The following is a 26,027-nucleotide window of genomic DNA, read 5'->3' as shown; positions in this document are numbered from 1 at the left end:
CTGTGGGCTCTCGTTCTCGATGGCCAACATGAGTAAGACATTTAAGCGTGATAACCTTCGCAAGGCTGCCGGCTCAGACTACATCCCCAGTCGCGTCCTCAGAGCATACGCAGACTAGGTATCTGGTGTGTTTCGGACATATTAAATATTTCCCTATCCCAGTCTGCTGTCCCCACTTGCTTGAAGATGTCCAGCATTGTTCCTGTACCCAAGAAGGTAACTGAACTAGATGACTATTGCCCCGTAGCACTCCCTTCTGTTGTCATGAAGTGCTTTGAGAGGCTAGTTAAGGATCATATCCCCTTCACCTTACCTGACACCCTAGACCCACTTCAAGTTGCATACCGCCCCAATAGATCCACCGACGCTGCAATCGCCATCGCACTGTACACTGGTATCTGGACAAGAGGAATACCTATGTAAGAATGCTGTTCATTGACTACAGCTCAGCCTTAAACACTATTAACTTCTTGTGGGCAGGTGGAACTGTAGAATCCCACTTGGCCAACATCCGGTGAAATTACAGAGCGTGAAATTCAAACTACAGAATTATAAATATTTAACATTCATAAAATCACAAGTGTAATACATCCAGATAAAGCATAACTTCCTGTTAATCCAGCCGCTGTGTCAGATTTCAAAAAGGCTATAAGGCGAAAGCACACCATGCGATTATCTGAGGACAGCGCCCCGCAACATAAGCATGAAAAAAAAATTCGACCAGGCAGGTGTGCCACGAAAGTCAGAAATAGCAATATAATAAATGCCTTACCTTTGATATTATTCTGTTGGCACTCCAAAAGGTTCCAGATACATCACAAATGGTCCTCTTGTTCGATAATGTCCTTCTTTATATCCATAAAAACTCAGTTTAGCTGGCCCGCTTCCGTCAATAATCAACCCAGTTTCCCTCCATCAAAATGCATTCAAAATGAATCCCAAACGTTACTAATAAACTTTTCCAAACAAGTCAAACAACGTTTATAATCAAACCTTAGGTACCCTAATACGTAAATAAACGATAACATTTAAGACGGAGAATCGTTATTGTGTTAACCGGAGAAAAATACCAAAGAACGCGCTCTCTTCCACATGCTTGGAAACACTACAGCCAAAATGGGAGCCACCTAAAAAAACTACAATTTCTGGCTCATTTTTTCAAACTCTTTCTAAAAACTGTTGACATCTAGTCGAAGCCCTAGGAACTGCAATCTGGGAGGATATCGCCTTATAATAAAAGTGACAGCCATTGAAAACAGTGGTAGGCTGAACATTTTTTTTTTGGGGGGGGTGGTTTGTCCTCTGAGTTTTGCCTGCCATATAAGTTCTGTTATGTTCACAGACATAATTTTAACCGTTTTAGAAACTTTAGTGTGTTTTCTATCCAAATCTACCAATTATATGCGAGTAACAGGAAGTTTACTTTGGGCACGCTTTTCATCCGAATGTGAATATACTGCCCTCTACCCAAGAGAGGTTAAGTAATACCCTCCAAGCTCATTATCAAGATCAGAGCCCTGGGTCTGAACCCCTCCTTGTGTAACTGCGTCCTGGACTTCCTGACAGACCGCCTCCAGGTGGTGAAGGTAGGAAACAATTCCACTTCGCTGATCATCAGCACAGGGGCCCACAAGGGTGTGTGCTCAGCCCCCTCCTGTACTCCCTGTTCACCCATGACTGCGTTGCAATGCACGCCTCCAACTCAATCATCAAGTTTGCAGACGACACAACAGTAGTAGGCCTAATTACCAACAATGACTAGACAACCTACAGGGAGGAGTTGAGTACCCTGGTGGAGTGGTGCCAGGAAAATAACCTCTCCCTCAACGTCAACAAAACGAAGGAGCTGATCCTGGACTTCAGGAAACAGCACAGGGAGCACACCCCTATCCACATCGATGGGACCACAATGGAGAAAGGGATAAGCTTCAAGTTCCTCTGTGTACACATCACTGACAATCTGAAATGGTCCAACCACACAGACAGTATGGTAAAGAAGGTACGATAGAGCCTCTTCAACCTCAGGAGGCTGAAGAAATTATATTCGACCCCTAAGACCCTCACAAACTGTTATAGATGCATTGAGAGCATTCTGTCGGGCTGTATCACCACCTGGTATGACAACTGCACCGCCCGTAACCGCAGGGCTCTCCCGAGGGTGGTGCGGTCTGCCAAACGCATTACTGGCAGAAACACTGCCTGCCCTCCAGGACATCTACACCCCCCGATATCACAGGAAGACAGGCCAAAAAGATAATCAAGGACATCAACCACCCAAGCCACTGCCTGTTCATCCTGCTATCATCTAGAAGTAGAGCTCAGAACAGGTGCATCAAAGCTGGGACGAGAGACTGAAAACCAGCTTCTATCTCAAGGCCACAAGACTTTTAAATAGCCATTCTATCTCAAGGCCATCAGACTTTTAAATAGCCATCACTAGCCCGGCCTCCACCAAGTACCCTGCTCTGAACTTAGTCACTGTCACTAGCCAGCTACAACCCGGTTATTCAACCCTGCACCTTAGAGGCTGCTGCACTATGTTCATATTCATGGAATCACTGGTCAATTTAATAATGGAACACTGGTCACTTTAATGTTTACATGCTGTAATACTAATTTAATATGTATATATTGTATTCTAGTGTATTCTAGTCAATGCCACTACGACATTGCTCGTCCTAATATTTATATTTTTTCTTAATTACATTATTTTACTTTTAGATTTGTGTGTATTGTTATGAATTGTTAGATACTACCACACTTTTCGAGCTAGAAACACAAGAATGCTTAACATCTGCTAAATATGTGTATGCATGATTTGAACTTAGAACACAGGAACTGGATTGAAACTTAGACCACAAGAACTGGTTGGAATAGAACAAAGGACACAGGAACTGGTTGGAACTTAAAACCACTAGGAGTCATTCTTGTGTCTTTATTGTATTCTTAGCAATGACACAGTTAAGCTGGGTCCAAGCACGATTGACTGTGTGTTGTGGACAAAATAAAAGTTGGTGTTTGACACAGGAAGGTTGACCGGACACAGGCATGGGAAGCTGAGCTGAGAAGGTTGACATTCCAGAAGGCATTTACTTCAGGGGCCACACAGGGTCAAGGGCTAATAAGTATTCCTTCACAAAACAATTATGCATCAACTCACACCCCACATTTCCTGTCCATTGCTTTTTCCATCCAGTTGTTTACATATTTTTACCAAACACATAAAGGAAAGGGAGGAAGCCTATAACCAGTTGTTGCTACTTACTTAAATGCAGGCAAAAATATTTTAATTTATTAGGTTCAAAATCAGATTGACAGTACACTGAATCTCAAATAGCCGACAGTTAGGAAAACTTGCTTTCACTATTAGGAATTTGACTTACATTTCCAGGAATCACCTTAACTTTTAATAATGGTGTATTACTGTATTACTGTATTTACTGTATTTAAAACAACTGTAAAATACAGTGTAAATACAGTGAACTTATTCTTGTCCACCAGTTTGTATGCTTGTAAATGTCAAAGCCTGTTACATTGTTATGCTATAAAATTATTATTGTCCACTTAATCACTACAGAACCATGCATTGTCATGTAGAAAGTTTACACTTCCTGAAACTTTAAACCAGCCCAGTACCAAATGTACATAAGGTCAAACTCAGTCATGCCTATGAATTCTTCTAATTTATTACCTTCCATTATAAACTCTCAATATCCCCCGAAAGAACACGACTGCATGCTAGCAGTAAAAGAGGTATGTGAAGCCGTGTAACAGTTGGCAAAACATTACCAGGGTGTGTACACCCATGGACGATTTTATGGAGGGGGGGGCGGGGGTTCACAGTGGACAGCCTAGGCAATGGACACAATGTGAGTGGCCTATGGAATATTGATTTCAAATTGCATCCTTCTTAAATTATGGGTATCTTTTCTGTTGCCTCTGTCTCTCTTAAGTTTTGAGAGTCAACAAGAGAACACATCTGGGATTGGATTGTCAAGTTTCTGTCAAACAAAAGTTGGAAAAACTCATTGCAGGCCTATTTACAGTATGAATAAGTCATTACATAATCTCTTTCAACACACACTACTGTATCTCAAACCACTATTGATATTCTTCTTTTACCAGATGACTAAAGAACATGCCTACTCTCTAAGGATATAATCAACACACATCCATTTCAGCTCTCTGCAGTGTTTCTGGTTGCTCTGGGCAATCTGACAGTCTTTGCGAAGCAGAACTGGAGGACTGTGGAACCACTTCACTCTGAAAGATAATGAAAAGACAGATTATAGTTTAACAACATTGTTTTAAACATCATGTTAACATGCTATATTTCAATGTAGCACAGTAAGACTTTCATTTTTTTTTTATACCGTTGACTGTGAGTTTGGTGGAGCACTCTGCCCTGCCCAAGGCATTGTCTGCGATGACTTTGTACTCTCCAGTGTCCTTGGTTCCAACCCTCAGTATAAGCATGGAGCAGACCCCACAGGTGTTGGTGATAAGATAGTTGGTGTTGGTGTTGAGGCTGATATTGTTGCGGTACCATGTGACATGAGGTGTTGGGTCCCCTCTGACAGCACAGCTCATGTAGCACTCGTAGCTCTCAGGGGTGCTGTGCATTTTCAGTGGAACTAAGAATGATGGCGCTGACTCAAAGTTGAGGCTCTTGAATGAGCTGAAAGCCATTGAGAACTTATCTGGATGAAACACAAATAATATGGGAAAGTCTCAGTTAGTGGTTCAAATTGCTTTTATGACTTCATTTAGTTCTGTTTAGGCCTATTCATGAGAAATGTGAAACTGTTGAAACTCATTGAAATGTTGTTCAAATTACGGTATCATACTTCTGCGACCACAAGGTTTTGGTCTGAGACCTTTTTCAGAACAGTGTCACAGACCACAGTGTGCTGTATCTTCTCCCCTTTAAATGACAAACGTGTTAACTTCACTAGGGTAGGGGGCACTATTTTTACCTCCGGATGAAAAGTGTGCCCAAAGTAAACTGCCTGCTACTCAGGCCCAGAAGATAGGGTATGCATATAATTGGTAGATTTGGACAGAAAACACTCTAAAGGTTCCAAAACTGTTAACATAATGTCTGTGAGTATAACATAACTGATTTGGCAGGCGAAAACCTGAGAAAGATCCATCCAGGATGTGGGATTATTTTATGTTTGTAGTTTTCTATTGAATACCATTACTGTATCCATTGACTTAGGACTCAAATTGCACTCCCTATGGCTTCCACTCGATGTCAATAGTCTTTAGAAATTGTTTCAGGCTTGTATTCTGAAAAATGAGGGCGTAATACCACTCTGAATGAGTGGACCCTACAGTGTCCCAGAGATTTTTCATGCACATGACCAAGAGTGCTCCTTTCTTGTTTACCTTTTATATTGACGACGCCTGTTGTGACTGCATTTGAGCCTGTGGATTACTGAACAAAACGCGCGAACAAAACTGAGCTTTTTGGATATAAAAATGGACTTTATTGAACAAAACTAACTTTTATTGAGTAAATGGGAGTCTTGTGAGTGCAATCATATGAAGGTCATAAAAGGTAAGTGATTAATTTTAACTCTATTTCTGACTTGTGTAACTCCTCTACTTGGTTGGTAACTGTTTGTAATGATTTATCTGCTGGGCGCTGTTCTCAGATAATCCCATGGTATGCTTTCGCCATAACGCCTTTTTGAAATCTGACACCGTATTTGGATTAACAAGAAGTTAATCTTTAAACCGGTGTATAAAACTTGTACGTTTTATGAATTTTTATAATGAGTATTTCTGTTTTTGAATTTGGCGACAGGTGGGACGCTAGCGTTCCCACGTACCCTAGTGAGGTTTTAAGTAACTACCAATCAACAACATCTGTTTTGGTTTCCTCTTGAGGGTGACTTATGATTCTCTCTCTGGATAATCAACAATGACACATGACAATCTTAACGTGCCTTTTTTCTTGGTCACTCCCCAGGTTGGCGACTCAGAAGGCTCAGAGAGACCCATGTCATTTTTGGCATAGACACGGAAGTAGTACTCTCGTCCAGCCATGATGTTGAGGGCTGTGAACTTGTTGTTGAAGAGGTGGTCGGCTACAGTTTGCCACATTCGCTTGACGGAGTCACGTCTGGACACTATGTAGTGCAGCCTGTCGTCCCTCCTCTCATCTGGGGAGGGAGTCCAGGTCACAGTCACTGTTCCAGGAACATTCTGTTCCAACTCCGCTGGGCCGGGAGGCTTGGGATCATCTGGAACCAGGTAAAAGAGACATGGTCGTCATTTGAATGTACAGTACATGTAATATTACACATACAGTGTAATACATTTATTTGTTATTGTAAAGTAGACTCTACAGAACACACCACTCTTCAGCACGTCATATCCTCACGTGGTCTCTCCTATCATTGCTGTGCTGATGACATTCAACTACTTTTCTCCTTCCCCCCCTTCTGACACCCAGTTGGCGAAACCCATCTCTGCAGATATCTCAGCTTCCATGTCGGCCCACCACCTCAAGCTCAAGCTTCTCTTCCTCACAGGGAAGGACTGCCCACTCCATCATGGTTGACTCCACGGTGTCCCCCTCCACGAATGCAAAGAACTTTGGTGTTCTCTGCAAACTTAAAAGCAGTACTCGTTCCTGCAGGTTCATGCTCTACAACATCCGTAGAGTATGACCGCACCTCACACAGGAAGCGGTGCATGTCCTAATCCAGGCACTTGTCCTCTCCCATCTGGATTACTGCAACTTGCTGTTGGCTAGGCTCCCTGCTTGTGCCATCAAACCCTTGTAACTTATCCAGAATGCTGCAGCCCGCTTGGTGTTCATCATTCCCAATTTCTCCCATGTCACCCCGCTCCTTCACACACTCTACTGGCTTCCAGTCGAAGCTCGCATCCACTACAAGACCATGGTACTTGCCTATGGAGCAGCAAGAGGAAATTCCCCTCCTTAACTTCACGCTATGCTCAAACCCTACACCCCAACCCGAGCACTCCGTCCTGACACCTCTGGTCTTTTGGCCCTAGGGCAGCTCCTGCTTAGCCCAGTCCAAGCTCTCCTCTGTCCTGGCACCCCAATGGTTGAACCAGCTTCCCCCTGAAGCTAGGACAGCAGAGTCAATGCCCAACTTCCAAAAATATGTGTTACCCTACTTCTTCAAATAGTATCTTAAAGCACCCCTCCCTCACAACCCCTCATGCCACAAACGGCAGATAATAAACACAGTAGTGATCTTTTACAGAGTTACACCACTGACTGTCAATACCACAGACTGTCAATACCACTCACTGTCAATACCACTCACTGTCATTACCACTCACTGTCATTACCACTCACTGTCGTTACCACTCACTGTCATTACCACTCACTGTCAGTAACACTCACTGTCATTACCACTCACTGTCAATACCACTCACTGTCATTACCACTCACTGTCATTACCACTCACTGTCATTACCACTCACTGTCAGTAACACTCACTGTCAGTAACACTCACTGTCAGTAACACTCACTTTCCACCACTCACTGTCAGTAACACTCACTGTCAGTAACACTCACTTTCCACCACTCACTGTCAACACCACTCACTGTCATTACCACTCACTGTCATTACCACTCACTGTCAGTAACACTCACTGTCATTACCACTCACTGTCAGTAACACTCACTGTCAGTAACACTCACTGTCAGTAACACTCACTTTCCACCACTCACTGTCAGTAACACTCACTGTCAGTAACACTCACTTTCCACCACCCACTGTCAACACCACTCACTGTCAATACTACTCACTGTCAGTAACACTCACTGTCAGTAACACTCACTGTCAGTAACACTCACTGTCAGTAACACTCACTCTCAGTAATACTCACTTTCCATCACTCACTGTCAGTAACACTCACTGTCAGTAACACTCACTGTCAGTAACACTCACTTTCCACCACTCACTGTCAGTAACACTCACTGTCAGTAACACTCACTGTCAGTAACACTCACTTTCCACCGCTCACTGTCAACACCACTCACTGTCAACACCACTCACTGTCAACACCACTCACTGTCAGTAACACTCACTGTCAGTAACATTCACTGTCAGCAACACTCACTGTCAGCAACACTCACTGTCAGTAACACTCACTGTCAGTAACACTCACTGTCAGTAACACGCACTGTCAGTAACACACACTGTCAATACCATCACTGTCAATACCACTCACTGTCAATACCACTCACTGTCAGTAACACTCACTGTCAATACCATTCACTGTCAGTACCACTCACTGTCAGTACCACTCACTGTCAATACCACTCACTGTCAATACCATCACTGTCAGTACCACTCACTGTCAATACCATCACTGTCAATACCATTCACTGTCAGTAACACTCACTTTCTACCACTCACTGTCAATATTTAGTGGAATGTCTTGCTTGTATGATTATACCTGTGACTCTGATTTCGATACTGAAGGTCTCCTGACCAACCATGTTCTTGACGATGATGGTGTAGATTCCTGTGTCGGGACGCTCAGATGTGGAGATTAGGAGCTGGGATGTATTATCGGAGTTGCTAATGGTTACAAGTTTTGATACTGGCATCCCATCCTTTAGCCACGTTATGTTTGGCATAGGAGAAGCCTACCAAAAGACAACGTAGAAATAGACAGATGAGTTTGTTTGGTAGTGTAGCCCTTTCCTGTAGACAATGACCAAAAGCTAAATTCTTGGCCTCATGGATAGAATATTCCAAAAAACCTGACAAATATTTCAGTCTTCTGTGATATACTGTATTTAAAGTGTAATATTGGGATACAAACTTAAAACTTAATGCATACTGTATATCTTTATTTTAACACATAATCATGTGTGTGAGGCGTATACCTTTGTTTCAAAGTAGATTTGTTTAAGACTACCAAGAATCACTCTGTGGCCGGGATTTAGCCCACGGCAATAAAAGGATAAGTGAATGTTTCTACAATGAGCAGTCCACTTTTTTAAGAATCTCTGTTAACATCCATCACATTTCATTACAGAATTTGTTGCTCTGATTTTGTATTTCTACACCATCGCAACACATTCTAGGTCACAGAGTATCACACTTACATGGAATAGCAGACTGAGTTCTGTAATTTGCCTTAGAAACTGGTCATTCCGATGTAAGACCCAATAAGGCATTGTTTACATGCACAAGATTTTGCTGACCACAAAGTTGATGTTGATTCGAGCAGAATTCCCGGCTCTCACAACCATGAAGCTCTTCATTTTGCGATCAGTGAAATGTGGTCTCACTATGAAAAACGAGGAAATTATATTTTTTTAAACGTATAAAGCTTGAAATAAGATAAGAATGTGAATATAATAATATGTGTATAATCACTCCAGGTTTTAGTTCTGTTTCAGTCTTAGAACTACTATCATGATACTGTAAACACAAACTTGACAAAAACAATGTTGACAAATTGGTGTCACTCACCTGGGGGGGGCATTGCAATGATGTAGTTGTCCAAGCCTTTGGGCTCCCCTTCTCCCCCGTCATTGGTGGCAATCACTCTCACCCAGTACATGGCCATTGACTTAAGACCCAAAATGTTATAGGAGGTAATGATGATGGGGTTATTGTTACAGCGGTCCCACTCTGGGTTTGCTGCTGGTCTGATCTCCACAAAGTATCCCTTGGCTTCATCTTGGACCCCTTCCTCCTCTATGGGTTTAGTCCAACCCAGGGACAAGGTGGTGTAGGTGGAGTCTGTCACCTTCAGGTCATTGATTTGACCGGGGGGCTCTGAAAGGACAAATGATTTCAGGGGTGAGTAGAATATGCTGTTTGCGACAGCTGCTCATTAACAGACTTTATATTTGAACTGTAATGTTATGCCTTATTTACCAGTCAAATGACGTGTTGTATTATCAAATGATGACTGATTTTCAGAGTTTGTCCTCGCTATCTCAGAATGAAACAGATCAGATTACTTACTCTTTGGGTCTCTTGCAATAACAAATTCAGAGGGGGTACTTGGCTCTCCAGCACCAGATATGTTGATAGCTGCAACACGGAACTCATACTCTATTCCCTCAATAACGTCTTTCACTGCAATCCCTTGACCTGAAAGTATGTGTGTGACAAAAAATAGATGATGAAGGGATCAAAATATTTCTTTGTTGTTTCAGCACTTTGACAGTATGGTTGTATTTACAGCAATGTAGAAATCAGGTTGTGTACTGGTATGGAATGCAATTAGAACAAAACAAATACGGAAAGACACTTGGATGATGAACCAAGTATTGAAATGGCCACACCTTTGATTGGCTCTTTCACATTGTTGATTGAACCCCATAGATTGCTGCCCTTCTTGCGTTTCTCCAGGTGGTAACCTAGAATATTAGTTCCTCCAGTGTTGGAAGGGGGAACCCATTCCAGATTGATGCAGTTTGCAAAGGCACTGATCACTTTGGGTGAGGAAGGTTGTCCGGGATATGCTAGGTAACAAGGGAAAAAAGTACATTTTGGAGGTCTGATTGCATCCTCCATTGGGAGAAAGAGAGAACCCTAATTCAACAGCTAAATTTTGCATTCTGGTGACATATTATGCATTACCTCTTGTACCGGCCTGGATGTCATCTGTCTCCATCATTTCACTTATGCCCTGCTCAGTCACAGCCCTGATATGGTAGCAGTACTTCCTTCCATGGTCTACATCGGTGTCCCTGTATTTGGGCTCTCCAGGGATCTGACCCAGCTTCATCCAGGAGTTACGGCCCAGCTGCTGTCGTTCCAGGATGTAGTTGATCACAGGAGAGCCACCATTGTCTTTGGGAGGCCTCCATTTAAAGTCAAGTACAGCCGAAGAAGCTTCAATGATCTCCACAGGTCCTAGGGCAGGGCTTGGTCTGTCTGTGAATAGATATAGGGGAGCATAATAATACTCCAGTTAGCCTTATGTTATCCTAGATAATGTTGTGCATGAAGCTAGAAGCTGTATTGCCAATATTGTGTCAAATGTGGAGACACCCTGATGTTTCATTCAGGCAAGCTCAAAGGATTGTCATAGCAACATTGCAAATAGATTAAAATCATCCCACTGACCCAGCACAATCAACCTGGATATGCCCTCAATGGTTCCACATTCATTTTTTATCTTGATCTTGATTTCTCCTGTGGCTTTCCGCTGGCACTTGCTGAGGAGAAGGCGACTGTGTGTGAGCGACTTCTCAATGTTGATGTGTTTGTCCTCCACCAACTCCTCACCTTCGTTGTACCAATAGATCTTCATTGGGTCACGACCCATAATAGACAGCTTGAAGGTAGCGCTTTGGCCAGCCTTTATTATGACGGGCTTTGAGAAATCAGCCAGGTCATCTGGGTTTACTCTGGGTGGATCTGGAACACACATGTCACATACATTTAATAGCACAAATACAGAACATATAGTAGCTACAATATATCTTAGTTGACTTGGTATTGCATGTCCATCTTCAGAGAATGCTGCTTTCGCTCAATACTGATATTGAACTTCAGTTCAACTGCCTCAATGTTTCCATTCATTACTTAAAAAGATGGATGGATTCATTTACCCTCTACAATGAGCATGGATTCTGTTTTACGTCCATCAGCTTCAAATCGGTATTTGCCAGAATCTTCCTCCTTGCAGTTCTTCAGTATAAGCCTGTGAAAGGCCCCATCATGTTTCATCTCAATATCATCTGATGCTTCTATCTGGAAGGAAACAAACAAAGTACTGTTTAGACCTGTAAAGAACTGCATGCGCTGTTGCAGCTCAATTATTACTTTTCCTGCATTTAGTCTCTGCAATATTTCTGTATTTCGCAGTTTCATACTGAACAGAACGTACCTGCTGTAGTAGTTGACTAAACAAGACGGCAAAAACAAGTTGGATTTGAGATTCAATTTTTGAAGAGTATTGCATTTATGATTTCCAAATCAAATCTGAGGACTGATGTTTATAGTTACTTCCGGTTTTCTAACTCACCTCTTCTCCATCTTTGTACCAGATTCCTTCACAGTTTTCACTGCTCAGTTTACACTCCAGTTCACCTCTGTTGCCCATATTAACACTGATGTCTGACAATCCACTGGTAAAGTGCACTCCTGGGTCTAGAGGATACATCAAGTCGTAGTCAATTGGTTAGGAAGATGATGTAGTGGGAATGTGATGCCTGGACATTACAAATAATTGAACACCGTGAAACCTCTTTCCTGGGATGGTGTCTGGGATCAGTGGACGTGTTTTCATTGAACACCTTGCAACCTCTTACCTATGATGGTGTCTGGGATCAGTGGACCTGTTCTCACTCTTTTCTTCTTCTTTTCAACTGGTATCTCTTCGTCTCCAGGCTCTTTCTTCTTCTCCTCAACTGGTATCTCTTCGTCTCCAGGCTCTTTCTTCTTCTTTTCAACTGGTATCTCTTCGTCTCCAAGCTCTTCCTTCATCTCTTCCACAGGCTCAGGCTCTTCCTTCTTGTCCTTGTTCTCCGGCTTGGGCACTCCTGCTGCCTTAGCGTCCATGTCTGCCTTAATCTGCTTCGCCAACTCCATTCTCTCATCTCTCTCTTTGTCCAGCTTTGCTTTCTGATCTGCAGCTATTTTAGCCAAGTCTACATCTCCCCCACCAGCTCGAGTTGTTTTGCGGACTTTCTTTTTCCCCTTGGTGGCTGGATCGTTATCAACTGGAGTGTGGGCAAATAAGAACATAGGTAGAGTTATAGGTTAGTAAAGATGGTCAATGTTTTGCATTTGTACTGTCTGATATGGATAATGTTTGATTAATATTGATGAATTTACTTAACAAGTGGCATATATTTGACATTATATGCCCTTACACAAGAGTCACATGACTTAGCAACACTTTTTGTGTTTGAAACGTCATCTCCTTACCCTCCACAACAAGAAAGGCATTGCAAGACTTGATCCCTGCACATACTGAATAGATACCACCATCCAGTTTCGCACAGTCCTTCACAACCAAGCTATGAATGAGCATGTCCTCTGACACTTCAATGTCAAACTTCTCCCCTTGTTCACACGGTTGATTCCTCCCCGTCCATTGAATCTTTGACATGGGTGATGACAGGACACATTCAAACACGGCATCCTCTCTCTCCGTGGCCTTCACTTCCTTAATTTTGACCAGGAAATCCACCATTGGAACTGAATAAAATACACATTTGGAAGAAATACTTTATCTGGAACAAAATGACAAAATGACATGTTCCTTTTTTGTTTTGGTGGATATTGAATAGACATTGATCTTTGCATACCGGCTAACCTGGGGGAATTTTGTTGGTCTTAGGAATTGTTAGCCTATATGAAATGAGGGGGAAATGATTAAACAGAGAATAAATTGAAGTCATCCCACCTTTGAAGTCAGTTGAGAAGATAAGTACCCCCTCCACCATCACTTGGTACAATCCTTCATCATCTCCAGCAAGATCCTTAATGCCAAATGTAAATTTTCTTCCCGTTTTCTTCAGAAAATGCTTCTCTTCTGTTTCGACACTGAACGGAACCATTACTCCATTCTGTATAAAAACACATTGTCAGTCTTAATTAATGCATACAAAAAACACATTTAATGTAAAGACACCTATTAGTCATTCTAAAATAAAATCAAACATGTTCCGCTTGGTTGTTGTTACAATGCATATAACAGTGTGTATTTCACACCATTCTCACCTTGAACAGGAAGATTTTGACGTTGGGGTCTTTAAGCGACATCTCAAATTCAAACTCTGCACCTCCACCAGGTTTTACTTCAATGTGTTTCAGATTGCTGAGCTTTTCAACATACTGTAGGAGCAAAAAACACATTCACTGGTATTGATTTTGGGGATATTCAGTTACTGTTCATTTTGGAATACAACAGTGTATGTAAGAGGAATAAACACCTCACTTTCACATACTAGTAAATGCTGGGCGGCAGGTAGCCTAACCGTTAAGAGTTTGGGCCAGTAACCGAAAGGTTGCTGATTTGAATCCCCGAGCTGACTAGGAGAAAAATCGGTCGATGTGCCATTGAGCAAGGCACTTAACCCTAATTGCTCCTGTAAGTCGATCTGGATAAGAGCATCTGCTACTGTAAATTATATTATTATTATTATATTATTATATTATTATTATTATTATTATATTATATACAGGCATTTTTTATTATCTTTGACTATCTCTGATTCAGGCAAACCTTTGCTTGTTCTTCCTCCCTCTCAACCTTCTTCGCATTCAGTGTCTTCAGCATCCAGCGGAAGTTAGTGACTCCAAACTCAGCACAGATTTTCTCATAGTCTTTCTTGTCGGCACTCATCAACACATCCCAAAACCTTGGATCGATTTCTCCCTCTTTTTTGTCATCTTTGTCTGATTCTACAACCCTTAAACAAGAAGAATACAACTGTATCTCATTCACGCGTCAAAACTATTATGGTAGAATTAGGATCTAGAACCTAGCTATGATTGGTTGTTTTTCTAGTATTGTCTTACGCTTTTGTTAGGAGGTTTTTGAAATCTTCAGGTGGCTTCACAGCAGCTAAATTGAGATTGAACTTTTACGTTATTTTGTACAGTTAATGTCACTAAAACCTTGTTTTGTGATTGAACTTCAGTGACTGACCTGCTCGTGCATCTTTCATAGCCTTGCCCTTCTTATATCCCACTGAAAGGCAAGAGATGGTTCATTAGATGATTTGGTTCATTAAGATCAATCGGATCAATTATAGTTTGTCTGGCTTAGATCCTGAGGATATGTGTCTGCCAGTGTTTTGTTAAGGATCTACAGTATTTAACGTAACATGATGTTTCTCTTGTTCAAGACTCAGTTATGAGATGTAACCGGGTTTAGCGCCGTATATCAACCCAGGAGTAATTGTGTCCTCACTTTCAATTACATTGAGGTTAGCGGTGACCACAGCTTTTCCATACTCATTGGTGGCAAAGCATTTGTAGGTATCAGCTTGTTCTGAAGATACTTCTGGCATCTGTGAACACAAATTAAGCAAGAGTATTACCATTTGGAACAAAATTTGTTAGCGTCAGTTAAGTGACCCCAGATTGGGGACGAAGGCAAAGAAGAAAAACAACGGCCACAGTGAAAAAATGTATGTTTGTAAAAGAGCTGGGCTAATTGTAACCAGCTTATCTAAAATAACACAGCTGATCTCAATTGCAGTCAACATTGGCCAGCGATTTATCGCTCGCTAACGTGGATGTCGAGGTTCTCTTTTAGTCCTCATTGCAGCCAACATTTTTTTTCACCCTCTGGTTGCTATTACGTAAGGTGGAAATCAGGTTGTTTCAGATCCATTGAGGTTGTTTAGAAATACCAAAAAGGTGTCACTGTAAATTGTTGCTCCTCTCCAATACTAGTGTGTTGACTCACCTCTATGTAGTGCTCAAAAGGCGTGGCTGGATCAGATACAATTTTGTATCTCTCTGGTTCTGTTACTTCTCCATTACTTCTTGTCCAATGCACACTTGGTGTTGGATTACCAGACACAATTGCTTTGAAAATAGCACATTTCCCTTTATAAAATAATGCAATAAAACACAGTTAATGTCAACTCAGTATAATTTCAAGCAAGGACCAAGAAAATATTTGCAATTTAAAGACTTTAGTACAATCTCACATTGTCATTGTGGTTTGATATATGAACCATACCTTCCTGAATAGTCAAAGCGATGGGTTTGAGGGTGAAATCAGGGGTGGTCATGCCCACAGGAAGCTCCTCCACAAACTGTGTAATCATGACCCCAGGGACTCTGGATCTCTTTTTGATTGCCACTAGAGGGATGTAGGACAAAGAGCAGGATTAAACATACACATATACAGTACATCACAATAGTCTTACAGGAATAATCCGAAACCGAAAAGAAACTTGATTTATTCATTGTTATATGAACATTTACATTGATTAGTTACGATTTGATTAAAAAAAGTATATTATGTTTAGAAAACATGTAATGTTTGTGCTGCTGCCATGTTGTGTTGTTGTCTTCGGTCTCTCTTCATGTAGTTTTGTGGTGTCTCTCTTGTCATGATGTGTGTTTTGTCCTACATTATACATTTTTTATCCCAGCCCCTGTCCCTTTTGCCTCTTGGTAGGCTGTTACTGTAAATACGAATTTGTTCTAAATTGATTTGCCTAGTTAAATAAAAAAATAAAAAATTAAACATCAGTTTAGAAAAAAAATATAGGACTTACCCTGCCCTGGAGCAGTTGGCTCCTCGTCTTTAGTTTTCTTGAAGAATTTCATCTTGCTATGGATAGCAGTTTTGCCAGATTTTCAGATGGTTCTCTGCTACTGAAATAGAGAACATGTATTTCAAATCAAGTTAACAAGATCCTGTTTTTTGTTTGGCACAAGTTGCGAACCAGGTAGGGATGTCCAATAAGATATTTTTGAATCGCTTAACAAACACCATCTAGCTTACTGTGCTCCTGGAATGACATACAACATGCAGGGGGCTCCCGAGTGGTGCTGCGCTCTAAAGGCACTGCATCTCAGTGCTAGAGGTGTCACTACAGACCATGGTTTGATTCCAGGCTGTATCACAACCAGTGAGAGCGACCATAGAGCGACGTACAATTGACCCAGCATTATCCAGGGTAGGGTTTGGACGGGGTAGGCTGTCATTGTCAATAAGAATTTGTTCTTAACTGACTTGCTTGGTTAAATAAATATGAAGCAGCAAGCTAAAATAACATTACACAAATTAACCATTTAACCAATAAGCATAACCGGCTAATGTACCATGGTTGGCTAACTGGTTAACCTACCTATCAACTGCGTTGATTTTGTATACATATTGCATGAATACCATTGTGAATGCACAGTGGTCCCCTGAGATAAGGAGTGGCAGGGTAGCCTAGTGGTTAGAGCGGTGGACTAGCAACTGAAAGGTTGCAAGTTAAAATCCTGAGCTGACAAGGTACAAATCTGTCGTTCTGCCCCTGAACAGGCAGTTAACCCATTGTTCCTAGGCCGTCATTGAAAATAAGAATTTGTTCTTAACTGACTTGCCTAGTTAAATAAAGGTAAAAATAAACTGAAGACCTTCCTAACGGGACATGTCTTCAGTATATGAGCTAAGCATGTGGGATGGTAGGGATCACAGGACTGGACAGCTATTAGTAACAGTAAGAAACCCCATCTGTCTCCCACACAATTTATCTTCCACAGATGGTTCCACCGGGTGCCATTTACCGCTGGATTAAGGCAATATTTCTGTCCTAGGAATCTGATGCTGACACATTTTGAGTAAACTTTGCTCTTGGTGAGGTCTCTATTAAAAGGGGGAATGGGAGGGAGAGTGTGTGACAGATTGTAAGATACAGCATTCTTGTCGCTGTCTTTAACATTTGGACAAGCAGGACACTTGAAAAAAAGTCCTTAGAATCTCTTGCAAGTGGATTGTTTTTATTTTGGGGGTTTGAGTGCAGTCATACCGGCATTCTACATTGTCTAGTGCATACGTTCACATTTCAAGATCCAATGACACTCTTAACTAATACCCATACCAACACTGTGTACTCTATATTTTCTCTGTTTAAACACAATAATATGTTTCATACATTTGTTGGTATGAAGCAACTTGCACAGTTTATAATTTGTGCACAGAAATCTTAACGATCTGACTTTCTCATAAAAATACTTGACACTGCAGTCACTTGACAGTGCAGTCAGTGTACATTTCTTTTTTATATCGCAACTTTTACTTTAGCACGTACTAGTGCAGGTGGTTGGATCATGATATGCTCCAAGAGGTGGTAACTCAAGATGGACAGTAAATTAAAGAATTTCTGTGATCACAGAATACTTAGCATGCCCAAAGTAGGCTGTGGCATGTGACCTGCTTCATTTTGCATGCAATAGGTCACATAGCTCATAAAACTATCTATCATGGACCAACATGTGACGCAAGTCACTTGCTGAAAATGGAACGGGCTGCTGTAGACTACCTCACTCATGTCCACTTAATTTTTATGCAATTTTAAGTCAATAGAAGCAAAATGTCATTCTGAAGAAGGATCAGGTCATGAGCCAATATATGTATTGGGTTTGTCCTTGTCCACTTTGACAGAAGGCATTGGAGCTTGAATATATGCTAAATATAATGCTATTGCGTATGTGAAATTAGTATAAATATTATTTGAACAAACATATTTTATATATTCGCCTGTCAGTGTTCCATTGCTACAGGCTAAATCCACAGGTAACATTTTACTACGCAAGAACCTTCTCCTTGTTCACCATCTTCATTCTGACTTCTTCACCTGTTCACTACTCTGGCACCTCTGCTTTTTGCTACGAGACTTTCCAAGGAATTAAATGTTTTTCACGTAAGCTACACTTCACTTTTTCATTGTTGCTAGGAGACAATCCATGACTCTTCTTTCTCTAGCTGTACAGTTCCCAGTTCAAATGCACTTATTTTACGAATACCATTAACAACTTTTGCTTGCTTTTGGATTGTCAATGAGACAACCTAAGTAAAGTAATCAAGCCAGGAGGTGGATTTCCATTAGGATGCCGTGCAAGTTTGAATGTCATCGTCTACGCTGTGCTGTACTTCCATATTTGTATGGGATGAAAAATAGCCCTGCCTAGCAACTGTGCTGTGGGATTGATTTATAAATAAGATGGGTATGTGGCAGGTCTATGTCCTAGGACGCCGAGCTCCGTCTAGTGGCAATCAGTCTCTTTTTACTGCCTGGGCAGTTCCATTGGGGGTTTGTGTCTACACAGCATCATCTTGACAGTTAGAAGATGCCTCTCTTAGTTGCCCCAATCTTTTGAGAGGAGACCGGTCACAAGATGTATCAAACCGTTAAATGTTGGGAACATATCAGTATTCACACAATTTTGGTTAGTTATCACAATATCAACATTAAGCACCGATCACACATCCACTACATAGTTAAACTCATAAGGCATCTAATGCTCAAGCTCATCTCAAGCTCATTTAATCTTCATCTCAAAATGCATCTCAGCTTTTAGTTACATTACTTGAGTGCTGTGTATTACTGAAAATAGACCATCATCATCTGCCAATTGCTTCCAGATCATTTTAACACTTGTAAGCAATATCGTTTTTTTATTACATTCCATTTGCATGCTTATGGATGCCATTTTCCTATGCAATCAGTATTGGACATTTCGCAACTATACATTTCGCTGTTATATATATTTCTTTAAATTGTGTTTTCAAGTTTAATTGAATTTTGATCTTTGTTTTTCATCACTAAGTAATGGATGTTTTATTTGGGAATTGAATGCTGTGCCTCCCTCTCCATCAGCATTCAATTAGATGTACTTATGCCCTTCCTTGCATCTTCGTACAACCTTGCATCATAGCAACCTTACATTAATGAATTATTTACAGGACATAATGACGTCATATACCATTAGCCTTTAAAAAGCTTAGGATCAATTTACAATTTGCATGCAGAGACACCCACAGTACACATAGTGTATTTGAGTATAGTTACACAGAACATATGTTATCAATAATGAAATCAATATGTCTTGAATTATTATCATGCCCACATGTTGACATTTAGCCCCTCGCCCTGTGCCCAGGGAATGGACTTACTTGTTCTCTCTCCTCTCTGCTCCTTCTACCCACAGTCCTTCTTATACTTGAGTATGGTGTCTTCGTTTTGAGAGGCAATAAACCCTTTTTGAGATGCTCAGTGCAAGCCTTGGCCGTGTCCTTCCACCGTGACTGCTGGGGATAGGCTTACTGACATATACATTATTTGGCCCAAGTGCTGCAGGTCCGGAAAAAGGATGTACCAAGAGTGGAGGGATAGCTGACTCCTCCCTCAAAACGAAGATACCCGCTAGACATTGGACCGGGCTCGTTATTATAGAGTATGCTTTTAAAAAGAGGTTATAGAAGTGTCATAATGAGATTAACTTCCACAGCAGCAAACATTGAACACTGTCCTGGCATCTCTACATCCTGCATTTTAAAGGTCCGTTTCCACTTCTGTTGATGGACCTCGACTGGTTAGTGTGCTACTTAAGATGACTATGGATGTTGGACTGCATGCTACAGGAAATAGTATGCATGTTATGATGACCGATTTATCTTTAATCTGGTTGCAAATTAGCAATGTTTGATTTATTTGAGCATGTAGTTTTACTCTATTGGAGTTGGTTGCTATTGGACATGACTAATCAAAATCTACTTAAAATACTGTCTTCTATGAGCAGGATATTTAAACCAGAGAATGATATTGTCAATGTGGAAAAAGGGAGCTTTATCCTGTCAACATTTTATAGCATTAAAGTTGGGTTTTGAGTGCTCTATAAAAGTAATACTGTACTATTCAGTAGGTATAAATGAGTCCCACACATTTCAAAGCCATCAAAATGCTACGTTGCTGACTAACTCCACAAAACAAATAGTCACAAATCACTTAAGCATTCCTGTATGTCTAAAAAGCATCACAAAAATGGACGCAAATTAAACTAATAATCACTGATTTTTATTGACTCTCCTGTTCAAACATTTAGAATTCAAACTTCCTACAACATATGAGCTTGAAATATGTATTTACACCAAGCTCTTGTACATAGCGTAGCCAACATAAAAATATCTCTTTTACAACACACCATTCAGATCCATTATATGTTTTACTTCTACATTGTGATTAGTTGAAGCTAGTAGATTGATTAAGTTCTATTATATTAAACATTTTACATTTAGTTTAATAATTAAAAATAGCCTAATGGAAATGAAAGAGGAAAACAAAAACAAACACTATAGACAACAAATATTGATTCTAGTTTTCAAAGAAAAAATGGGCAATTCAGCATTACACATTTCACATTTCACAGCAAAATACATTTCACAAATTAGTAAGTACCTTTGAAGTTAATGAAACACAGCCACGCATTTTCAGTTCTTATTTGAATGTTTACGCCAGTAAACCTTGATCTCTCTCTCTCTGCTTGTTTTTACTGTTCATTTTCTAAATCAAATTTACTCAAAAGCCACTGAAAACAAGAGCAACATGCATCATTTCAATTTCCAATCATCTTTCCTATACCAATATTGCACTTTGAGAAGAAAAAAACATGAAACTATTCAGGACTTGATTTTAGGCTGCTATTGATTATTGAACACTGTTTTTACATTACATAATGGTCTCGCCTTAATTCAAAGAGTGATGCATTGTATTGTACTCAACCTGAGATCTTCAAACATATGCAGCACCCAGAATGTAGAATAGTCTTATGTTAAATGTGATACAGGGAAGGCTGAACTTAAAAATATACACAATGTAATTTCTACACAGAACTGGAAAACAACAGAGGAATTCTGTGAAAGGAAAATTCCACCCCAAAACTGTTTTGGCATTTGTTTCATTTGTCCATTGTTTACATAGTCCTAAACTATTTTTGTTGTCAGCAATCAAATTTTCAAGATATGTCACATTCAAAATACAGAAATCAACCCTGTATGATGCATGTTACATCATGAGATACAAAAAGCAGCATCATATGATACAAAATTTATCATACGGAGGATGATATCTGTATTTTGAAAGTTGAATATCTTGAAAACCTGATTGTTGATAAGCAAAATAATGTGGGACTATGTCAACAATGGGCTAATGAAACAAATACCAACAAATCATTTTTGGGTGGAGTTTTCCTTTAGGCTATTTGAAAAAAAAATAAGGGCATGATTGTCTTCTTTTTAAGGCCAATCTAATCTGAAAAACAAGAACACAAAATGGGATTATAAATAAGTCAAACTGTTTTTAAATGAATTGGTTTCCATTTCAAATTCATTGTTTGCTCTCAGAAAACTAGAAGAAATTAGTTTTATCTCTCAGATTTGCATTTCAATATAGTACAGCAAAAAAAAGGTGTTTATACCTGAGACAGTGAGCTTAGTGGAACACTCTGCCCTGCCCAGGTTGTTCTCTGCGATGATTTTGTACTCTCCAGTGTCCTTGGGTCCAACCCTCAGTATGAGCATGGAGCAGACCCCACAGGTGTTGGAGATTAGGTAGTTGGTGTTGGTGTTGAGGCTGATATTATTACGGTACCATGTGACATGGGGTGTTGGGTCCCCTCTGACAGCACAGCTCATGTAGCACTCATAACCTTGTGGTGCGGTGTGCATTTTCAATGGGACAAGGAACTTGGGAGGACGCTCTAGGTTGCAGGTCTTAGTCTCTGGCCTGTCCAGCACAAACCTTTCTGAAAACACAAACACAGAGACAACACATACCTTGTTGAAGATGATAGTAGTTATTACACACATCCGAATTTGGCACATGGACAGAAATGAAAGCTGATAAAGGGTAAATGTCCGCTCACCAGTTGCTGACCAAAAAAACATATCTTTAATAAAGCTTTAGCATTATAGAATAATGTTAAAATAAAGAATAAAGAATAAAGATTCCTTCTGGGAGGAGCAAACCATGAACGGACACTTCCCTTCATCTAACGGTCAAATGACAAGCTGGGGAGACTCGACCAGTCAGGTCCCAAGCTCTCAGTTATTGGGATTAGAATTTTTTTAAATATTTTATTTCACCTTTATTTAACCAGGTAGGCTAGTTGAGAACAAGTTCTCATTTGCAACTGCGACCTGGCCAAGATAAAGCATAGCAGTGTGAACAGACAACAACACAGAGTTACACATGGAGTAAACAATAAACAATAAACAAGTCAATAACATAGTAGAAAAAAAGAGAATCTATATACATTGTGCGCAAAAGGCATGAGGAGGTAGGCAATAAATAGGCCATAGGAGTGAATAATTACAATTTATGATAAATGAGCAGATGAACATGTGCAGGTAGTGGTGTGGTGTGCAAAAGAGCAGAAAGGTAAATAAAATAAAAACAGTATGGGGATGAGGTAGGTCAATTGAGTGGGCTATATACCGATGGACTATGTACAGCTGCAGCGATCGGTTAGCTGCTCAGATAGCAGATGTTTAAAGTTGGTGAGGGAGATAAAAGTCTCCAACTTCAGAGATTTTTGCAATTTGTTCCAGTCGCAGGCAGCAGAGAACTGGAAGGAAAGGCGGCCAAATGAGGTTTTGGCTATAGGGATGATCTGTGAGATACACCTGCTGGAGCACGTGCTACGGGTGGGTGTTGCCATCGTGACCAGTGAACTGAGATAAGGCGGAGCTTTACCTAGCATAGACTTGTAGATGACTTGGAGCCAGTGGGTCTGGCGACGAACATGTCGAACATGTAGCGAGGGCCAGCCGACTAGAGCATACAGGTCGCAGTGGTGGGTGGTATAAGGTGCTTTAGTAACAAAACGGATGGCAGTGTGATAAACTGCACCCAGTTTGCTGAGTAGAGTATTGGATTACCAACAAGTGACCCCACAAATGTCCAGCCTTTTTGTATGTTAAGCAGTAAAACCACTCTGATGCATTTCAAAGCACATGGACACTAAAAAAGACTGGCCCAAAATCAACAGCTTTTACAAACCTTTTTTGCCTGTGATTTCCCACTTTGGTGATTCTGAGGGTTGAGAAGAGCCCATGTCATTCTTGGCATAGACACGAAACTGGTACTCTCTGCCAGGCATGATGTTGCAGGCTGTGAACTTGTTGTTAAAGATGTGGTCTGCCACTGTGTGCCACGTTCTCTTGCTTGAGTCACGTTTCGACACCAGGTAGTGCAGCCTGTCATCCCTCTTCTCATCAGGAGATGGTGACCAGGAGATGGTAACTGTGCCCGGTACGTTCTCATCTACCTCCACAGGACCTGGAGGTTTGGGCTCGTCTAGATCGGACCACAAATAATTATGTGATGAATGATTAACACTGGACCTCAACTGCTTTCAACTTGGTTATTAACAGAACCACAGTCAGCCATGTTATCAGCATCTCACCTGTAACTCTGATCTCAATGCTGAATGTCTCCTGGCCAACGATATTCTTGACCATAATGGTATAGATTCCTGTATCTGAGCGCTCTGAAGAAGGAATCAAAAGTTGGGATGCCCCTTCAGCATTACTGATGGTAACCCGTTTGGACACAGGCATGCCATCCTTCATCCAGGTAACATCTGGCCAAGGGGAGGCCTGTGAAGAATAACAGAATGTAATCACTACATCTACATAACAAATTTATACAACTGGTGAATAATTAATTTGGGTTCTCTCCATTTGTATGACAGTGGATATTCTTTTAGACATAGAAATAAAAAAAAACGATTTACACTGTACCTCAAAGTTCATGTTGAATCGTGCAGAATTCCCTGCTTGTACCACCATGAAACTCTTGACTTTTTGATCAGTGAATCTAGGCCTGACTGGATGATGCAAAAGCATAAGAACAACATTCACATTTTTGTGACTACACAGTCAAAGTTGGGGGGGGGGGGGTGCTTGCAATCAAACTGGATCATCTCAATATGTTGATGCCAACAGGGATGTTAGAAATTCAAGGTCTTACCAGGGGGAGGCATAGCCAGGATGTAGTTGTCCAGCTCTTGCGGCTTGCCTTCTCCCCCGTCATTGGTGGCGATCACTCTCACCCAGTACATTGCCATTGACTTCATGCCTTTCACTGTGAAGGAGGTCATGGTGCTGGGGTTATTGTTACAGCGGTCCCACTCTGGACTTTCTGCTGGTCTAATCTCCACGAAGAATCCCTTGGCTTCATCCTCAACCCCCGCTTTCTCCTTTGGTTTAGTCCAACCCAGGGACAAGGTGGTGTAGGTGGAGTCTGTCACCTTCAGGTCAATTACTTTACCGGGGGGCTCTGAAATTACACAATGACATAGTAATAGGTCTCTTAAAGCTATGGATTAATTTGAAAGAATATCTACGTACACAAAGTACCATTGAGTATGACCTACTTTTTGGATCCCTGGCAAACACAAACTCAGACGGAGTGCCAAATTCACCAGCTCCAGAGTTGTTGATAGCTGCCACACGGAATTCGTATTCCATACCCTCTATCACGTCCTTCACACCAAACTCCTTCTCTGTGGCACAAGCATACATACAAAACAATAGCGCAAGTTATGGGTGAAACTTTAATACTTCATGTATGGAAAAACATGTTTCCTGGTATTTGGAGATGAACAAGAAAAGAACAATACATTAAAACAGAAGTTGAAATGGTGAAACCTTTAATCTTATCATCTGCAGGATTGACAGGGCTCCAAAGATTGCTTCCCTTCTTGCGTTTCTCCATGTTATATCCCAGAATGTTGGTTCCTCCAGTGTTGGAAGGGGGATTCCATGTCAGAGTGATACAGTCCTTGAAGGCACTGACCACTTTGGGTGCAGAAGGGGGTCCAGCGTATGCTAAGTACAGAAATATGGTTTAGCGACAACTGTCGTCTGGTTCGGTATTAATATATATACAAAATAAATCACTTCATTTCAGCATTAAACAATGTGGTATTGTTATTCTGTACTAGACAATGCACATTGAGATTTACAAAATAACACATAGTATCCTGAATCACCCTAAATGGACCTCAAATATCTATGCGCCCACCTTTTGTGCCAGCCTGGACATCCTCTGTCTCCATCAACTCACTGCTGCCCATCTCAGTGTCGGCCCTGATTTTGTAACAGTACCTCCTGCCATGGTCCACATCACTGTCCTTGTAGTGGGCCTCTGGACCGATCGGACCCAGCTTCTTCCAGGTGTTGCGGCCTATCTGTTGACGTTCCAGGATGTAGTTTAGTATCTTACAGCCACCATCATCCTTTGGGGACCTCCACTTCACCTCAATAGCATTTTGAGAGGCTTCAATAATCTCCAGAGGTCCCAAGGGAGGGGTGGGCTTGTCTGTGAAGAAACAGATGCAGCTTTTACTCTGTGCTATTTCTCTTAGAGTCATACAATTTCTTCCTGAACTTAAGGGGACAGTGCAATATTGAGGCAATTTATCTACTTACCCAGAGTCAGATGAACTGATGGATACCATGTGTATGTCTCTGCATGCAGTATGAAGTTAAGAGTTAGATTTTGCGAGCCAATACGAACTAGCTTTAACGCA

At 41.0% G+C, this 26,027-nt stretch overlaps 2 protein-coding genes across 8 annotated transcripts in view; both read right to left on the bottom strand.

Moving 5' to 3' along the window:
• Positions 1-2,915: 2,915 nt before the first annotated feature.
• On the bottom strand, positions 2,916-20,364 carry igfn1.3 (immunoglobulin like and fibronectin type III domain containing 1, tandem duplicate 3). 2 transcript variants are annotated; one of them, XM_020494572.2, is made up of 24 exons: positions 19,609-20,364; positions 16,217-16,316; positions 15,673-15,795; positions 15,394-15,536; positions 14,893-14,992; positions 14,629-14,670; positions 14,499-14,544; positions 14,203-14,389; positions 13,698-13,811; positions 13,381-13,543; positions 12,900-13,172; positions 12,281-12,691; positions 11,995-12,119; positions 11,579-11,720; positions 11,091-11,384; positions 10,602-10,898; positions 10,304-10,483; positions 9,981-10,109; positions 9,480-9,788; positions 9,209-9,294; positions 8,452-8,644; positions 5,955-6,251; positions 4,374-4,700; positions 2,916-4,263 (listed from the first exon to the last, which is right to left on the bottom strand). In XM_020494572.2, exons 2-24 carry the CDS (start codon positions 16,266-16,268, stop codon positions 4,259-4,261), a joined length of 4,038 nt encoding a protein of 1,345 aa, XP_020350161.1. In that variant the 5' UTR covers positions 16,269-16,316; positions 19,609-20,364; the 3' UTR covers positions 2,916-4,258. The 2 variants fall into 2 exon arrangements, with proteins under 2 accessions (XP_020350161.1, XP_020350169.1); XM_020494580.2 differs by having other exon boundaries at positions 16,217-16,313.
• Positions 20,365-20,487: 123 nt separating this feature from the next.
• Positions 20,488-26,027, bottom strand: part of igfn1.1 (immunoglobulin like and fibronectin type III domain containing 1, tandem duplicate 1) — a 32,253-nt gene continuing 26,713 nt past the window's right edge. For all 6 annotated transcript variants that reach the window (XM_020494518.2, XM_020494509.2, XM_020494523.2 and 3 more), the window contains 9 exons: positions 25,520-25,816; positions 25,144-25,323; positions 24,870-24,998; positions 24,464-24,772; positions 24,235-24,320; positions 23,898-24,090; positions 23,492-23,788; positions 21,909-22,235; positions 20,488-21,742 (listed from right to left, as the gene is read on the bottom strand). In XM_020494518.2, coding sequence (XP_020350107.1) covers positions 21,738-21,742; positions 21,909-22,235; positions 23,492-23,788; positions 23,898-24,090; positions 24,235-24,320; positions 24,464-24,772; positions 24,870-24,998; positions 25,144-25,323; positions 25,520-25,816 — 1,823 coding nt within the window. In that variant the 3' untranslated portion in view covers positions 20,488-21,737. The remainder of the gene's footprint in view (positions 21,743-21,908; positions 22,236-23,491; positions 23,789-23,897; positions 24,091-24,234; positions 24,321-24,463; positions 24,773-24,869; positions 24,999-25,143; positions 25,324-25,519; positions 25,817-26,027) is intronic.

Source organism: Oncorhynchus kisutch, linkage group LG1, assembly GCF_002021735.2.
Source record: "Oncorhynchus kisutch isolate 150728-3 linkage group LG1, Okis_V2, whole genome shotgun sequence".
Taxonomy (NCBI): Eukaryota; Metazoa; Chordata; class Actinopteri; order Salmoniformes; family Salmonidae; genus Oncorhynchus; species Oncorhynchus kisutch.
Note: the sequence above shows the minus strand (reverse complement) of the source record. Positions and strands in the feature narration are given on the sequence as shown.

Bases quoted from the DNA above. Each gene is read 5' to 3' on its own strand.
- igfn1.3 (XM_020494572.2), bottom strand. From the start codon at position 16,268: ATGAAATTCTTCAAGAAAACTAAAGACGAGGAGCCAACTGCTCCAGGG. The intron at 13,173-13,380 runs GTGGGATGACTT...TATTTTATTCAG, and splicing joins CTTCTCAACTGACTTCAAAG to TTCCAATGGTGGATTTCCTG. The intron at 8,645-9,208 runs GTCAGCAAAATC...GTCTTTTGGTAG, and splicing joins GAATCAACATCAACTTTGTG to GCTTCTCCTATGCCAAACAT.